Below are 5,625 nucleotides of genomic sequence, written 5' to 3' on the forward strand. Positions count from 1 at the left end.
TTTTATAAATTCAAAGGTCAACTATTTCATAATATATGAACATTTTCTTAGTACGATGAAGATTTTGGTAATACACGGTGGACTTTTATATAATACGCAATAAAGAGAAGGAAAACAGAAACAGAAATAAAAAAGGAAACATAAAAGAAAAATGAAAGGAGAAAGGAACCAAAAGAGAGAAAAAAAATATAAAAACCGGAACAAAAGAGCTGAAAACCGGACAAAAACAGTGAAAAAACTGGATACAAAAAACCATAGAAGAAAAACCAAAAAAACCAGCAAGAATAGAGAAGGAAGCAGCAGCAAGAACGAATCAAACAGCAAACGCCAATCCCGTACGTGGGCCGGCCCAACAGGAGGCTCGCCTCAGTGAAAGCACGTCGTTCTGACGCTAACGAGCGTCAAATAGGGTTTGCCGCCTGTGGGACAATTGGAAGATCTAGAATGTCCAATTATGTCATCGGACGGTGAAACATATTGAATCGTTGTGGTGGGTCATAGCTAACTCTGTTTTTTCTGGGTTTTTTTTAATTAGAGAAGATGGAAAAAGCGTTTGAAAGTTCATGCTCCGTTCATGTTGTGTTAACTATAATGGTATTTTAATTGTGATTTCCTCTGCCCAGATACTTAGTAAAGTATGTTGAGATGTATCATGACAAAGTCACACATAACTTTCCTTAGACTGCAAATCAGTTATTTGCCTTCATGTTCTGGCATTCCGTTGAGTAATTGCAGGGCAAGTAAAAATGCAAACATTAAGTTACAAGAAGCATCACCAATCTTATGTACGTGCATCAACATCTATATGATGATTTGTTCAACCGGAACTTACCATTCCAGATGGATTATGGCAACGGAAGAGTGCACCCAATAAAGGTGCACTTAGAAGTACACGACCAAATAATTTTGATCTATACAAAATCTACATGGCGAGATCACTTTTATCCCTTTTGAATCCGAGAAAATAGCACAGGACAAACAATCTTTATTGTTACACATGGTGAGATGGTCTCATCAGGCCATCACTTCTTCAGCAAAGCTCGAGAGTAGATCCTCTTGCAGTATGGGCTGGTTCTGAGTAGTTCCACATGAGGCCGGATGGCGTTGGTCAGTGCTGAGTGGAGAGACCCCTGAAAAATTCGTCGCAGTCACATCAACAAAATGGCTCAGTAGAGCGCAAGCATAGACATATTGTCAACACACTGCGGTCTCTGGTTGACTCTGTTTTGGTTGAGATGTTATGTACCTTGGAATTCTGAAGTGCTGCGTAGACCACATAGTTTGCGTAAGGGTGCAGAAGCAACCGCTCGAACTGCGGCGCAGAAAGGAGCTCCAGGATGATGTTGGCTTTGTCGGCTTCCTTGAAAACTTTCAGGCATTTCTCGACGACGTTGCTGCTGAACTTTTGCATGGAGAGGTGGATGTACTTGCCTTCAAACTGCTGTGCCAGACTTGCATTTGCAGTAGCGACCTTTAGTTCTATCACATACTGAACAACATAGTTTCTGCAACATTAGCAGATAAGCTCATGAGTTTACAGGTTAAAATACACCAACATAAACATATAGAAGAATGAATTATGAACATACCGAGTAATACTTATTGAATGTGTATAAATTTAACTAGTTATGTTTAAAAAAATGTTTAACTAGATATCATGGCACTAAAGATTTGTAGGAATGTCTACAGAAATACAGAGGTCTCTACAATCAATGGTTTCCACTTTACAAAGGCATGCTGCCGGCTGGCCTACTAATGATATGCTAGACAGAACAATAATTGATTAATCATGCTTGTTTTACCGGTCTCGTGGTTACATGAAAAATTACTGGTGGAGTTCAAGGTAGGATTTTTACCCATAGGCATCTTGTGCAAGTTCGAACCCATTGCGAGCGATTGCGGCAACCAGCTTCTCCTTGTGCTCACCCGTCGAACGCGCAATACACCGCTGCAGGACGCAGCAGCCATGGCATTGCATCCCGATATCAAGGCAATAAACAGCAGCAGCATCGAAGATGGGCTGAAAGTTGTAGATTGTGAGTTAATTGTGTCTGATCAGGAACATATCAGTTTGGTAAAATCTAAATTCAGTTCACTAAAAAGTTTGCGGAAAATTCAGGTAACAATTAACAGTACAAGCTGCAAAATTCAGACAAGTGGAGGTGGTCTAGTACAAACTTTTCTGAAGCGATCAGAGTAACTAGATTGGAACAACTTCTCTGGACCCAAATAGACTAACTTATACCTAAATAAAAATACTAACTCGTCTACAATATATTCAGAACTTGTTAAGATGCATGCACACACACTATACCTTGTTATCATCGGCCCCGAACGATTGCAAGCACTTCTGCACGACATGGTTACCATTAGGATCCTTTATGAGCTCCAGGAACCCGGGGCGCAGAGCTGCGACGACAAGCTGGATCTCCTCCCTTGCCCTCAAGCTTTCAATCAGTTTTTGTACTGCCCTTGTCCTGAAAGCCAGAAACGACACAACATTTATCAACAAAAAACATTTCATTCGAAAAGAGCAACAAAAAACAACTAGCAGGAACAAAGTTCAATTATCACCAACAAAGTTAAAAACATGATGCTTACCCATGTACATTGAGAGAGATCCTGACGAGCACGAAGGGGTCCTTTGTGAGGGTGAGAACGATGCCCATCCTCTGCTCCTCGCTGCAGACGGCTAGCAGCTTCTGCATGAGGTAGTTCCCGAATGGGTTCACCATGAGGTCGACGGCGTGACGGGCGACGCCGGTGAAGATGAAATCGACCTCCCGCTTGCCGTCGTCGAGCCGCTGCTGGAGAAACCGGCAGCCGTGCTGGTCCCTGGCCACGTGGTACATGTACCCGCGCAGCCCGACAAGGCTCTCGTACTTGGACGACTTCGCCGCCGCGCACTTCTTGGGGCTCGTCGCCTGGCAGCCGTTGCTGCAGGTACCCTTCTTCGGCCTCGCCGTCTTGCACAGCCGGGACCTCGCCCGCGGACACAGGAGGTCCCAGTCGTCGCCAACGGCGGCGTCGAAGCAGGTGCTGGAGAAGGGGAACGGATCGAACAGAGCCCTCTCGCGGTCTTTGTCCATGGAGAAGGGACGCGACGCCACGAAATTCTCGGCGTCCATGAAATGGAGGTTGCTCGTCGGGGATGAGCTGGCCTTCCTGGGGTAAAGGAAACCGTTGTCGTCGTCCTCGACGAACCCCATCTCGCCGAGTTCTTGGATGAGGTAAGAGAAGTCGACGGCGTCGGTGTCGGTCTCCGCGGCGGCTGGCTCGCCGCAGCCGAGGACGTCGCCGTGGAGGAGGAGAGGGATCTCGTTGAGGAGCATCTCCATCTCCCTGTCAAGCTTCATCTCCAACTGCTCTGATCGAATCTCGATGAGAAAATCAGTGGGGGAATTGTATTAGATTGGTTTGTGGAGAGGATTGGTTTGGGGTTGGATTGGGGTGAGGTGTTTTCTTGGAGATGGTTCGTTGAGGCATGCAGGAGTGGGAGGAGGAGAGAGCAGAGGGGGTGGTTTTATACAAGAAGGATAGCGCGAAAGTAGTGAGGACTGATGCCGGTGAGAGGAGTGCTTTTTTAAAATCTTTTTTTTGAAAGGTTATTACCTAGTCTGATTTTCTTGTTTTGGGGTAAGCACTTTCCGATTTTCTATTTTAACACCAGATATTTAGACCCTGAAAAACATTATGTTTTTCGACCATGCCAGAAAGCTCTGTACCACTTAGTATTTGACTTGAAAAAGTGACAGTAGACATTAATACTAGAAAAGATAATTCTTGTATTGCACATTAATATTATACAATATATAAATTGTGTGTTAGTATTAGGCATGATATAGTTACTTGGTTAATACTAACATTGATATTAATTACTGAAGGATGCTAAACGTGTCTGGTGGTAAACATGTTTAACGCTAAATACTAGAGTGGCGTGAACCATTAGATAGATGCGGTTGAACGGGTGAAATCTATTGTATATTTATGACACTCATTTTATATTGATATAGACATAGATATAGATACAAATGTGCTAATGGTTTATGAGAGTGTGTCGTATGTCCTTTCGTTATGTCACATTTAATTCATGTAAGAAACTCGTTACCAAGACACACCGATTAAATCATGTGAAAATATAATAAAGTTGGACGGTACACATCTTATTTAATTTGGAGAGATTTCGGCATAGGAAAAGGACATTTTGATATAGATCCCTTTTTTACTTTATGAAATGATAAGCGAAAATTTCATATTTACTCACTTACTACTCTCAGATTTCTGGGGTATTGCAATGATATATGTGGCTTGTTTGCAAGAAAGAAGAGGGAAAAAGTGTTTGCCCTCTAGTACAACTCTGAAAAGGAAAACAAAAAAAGGAAAGACGAAAATAGATAATATCTCAGCCCAAATATCTATTTCGGGTTGCACACACGACTTGGCCCACTCTCGTCCAGTGACTTCTTCCCTCCCTCCAAATACGCTTTTGTTGGGTCTCTAGAGGCAGACATCCGGTGCACTTTGGGCCCCGCTTCTCAGTGACCCTGGGCAGTGCTAAGAAAATATCTCCCCATGCGCACGCACAGGATATTTGTTGGAATGGAAGAAGATCCAAAATTTGCAAATGGAGGGGAGGGATGGGCAGGCGTTGGTTGGGTTATCTATCCGCTACATATAGGATGTGAGTGATATGGTTGGCTGGGCATGGATGGACCAAGGATCCTGCACTTTTTTTGGCACACTCGGATGGGGAAGCTGTGCTGCCGCATGCGCACTTTCTCGCGCCTCGTCCAGTTGTAGTATGTGTCCGACAAGCCAGATTTTTGTGGACTCATGAGCTTGAGAGAAAAGATCAAGCAGATATTTTCGCTTTTCCCACGTCAATGAGCTCCACGAGCTGGCACTTACTACCATGCGAACTGTTCTGTCTTATTGCTAAATTAGTTTCCTACCAAAGCGCCCAAGCAATCGACTTACATTTCGGACCGCAGTATACGACTAACGTTCGTCAAGGGGAGGCTGTGCGATCGAACGATTCAGTCGATCAACCGGCCAGGAGACGAGCGCCTGAGAGCCATACTCCCTCACTTTCGGTTTATAAGGCCTTGATTTAAAATCTCATCAACCAAAATTGATGATGAATGATGGAATAACTATTGTAGTTTGCAAAAGAAAAATCTCAAAAGGTTGTATTTACCCATGCATTACTGGCAATGCATGCATGCGTCACCAATAAATGATCTAAGTACATGCATTGACGATTTTTTTAATCCTTGCATGCATCGATTTAACACACCTTATAATCTGAATATGTGATGGACAATAATTAAATAGAGACTTATAAAATGAAAATAATTTTTTTTGAGATAAGTTATATAAACCGAAAGGGAGGTAGTATATCTCACTTAATGCAAGAGAGCTCTGGAAGTACACTACTAGGCTGGCTGCGTACGTCGCTCGCATCTTTCGCTTATTTTTCACCTACCTTTTCTTTTTCTTTTGTTTTTTTTCTGTTCGTTCACCGTTTTTCTTTGTTTTCCTGTTTTTCTTTGTTTCTTTCATGGTTTTACTGATTTTTTTTCCTTTCTCTTTGTTATTCTTTGTTCAATTCTAGGCCCATCAGTT

At 43.0% G+C, this 5,625-nt stretch overlaps 1 protein-coding gene across 1 annotated transcript; it reads right to left on the minus strand.

Moving 5' to 3' along the window:
• Positions 1-721: 721 nt before the first annotated feature.
• Positions 722-3,503, minus strand: LOC123102784 (putative pumilio homolog 7, chloroplastic). Its single transcript, XM_044524209.1, has 5 exons — positions 2,602-3,503; positions 2,315-2,477; positions 1,857-2,020; positions 1,247-1,505; positions 722-1,130 (listed from the first exon to the last, which is right to left on the minus strand). The coding sequence occupies exons 1-5, from the start codon at positions 3,354-3,356 to the stop codon at positions 1,023-1,025; spliced, it is 1,449 nt and encodes a 482-aa protein (XP_044380144.1). The 5' UTR covers positions 3,357-3,503; the 3' UTR covers positions 722-1,022.
• Between the last annotated feature and the right edge of the window lie 2,122 nt (positions 3,504-5,625).

Source organism: Triticum aestivum, chromosome 5A (genome assembly GCF_018294505.1).
Source record: "Triticum aestivum cultivar Chinese Spring chromosome 5A, IWGSC CS RefSeq v2.1, whole genome shotgun sequence".
NCBI classification, from domain to species: Eukaryota; Viridiplantae; Streptophyta; class Magnoliopsida; order Poales; family Poaceae; genus Triticum; species Triticum aestivum.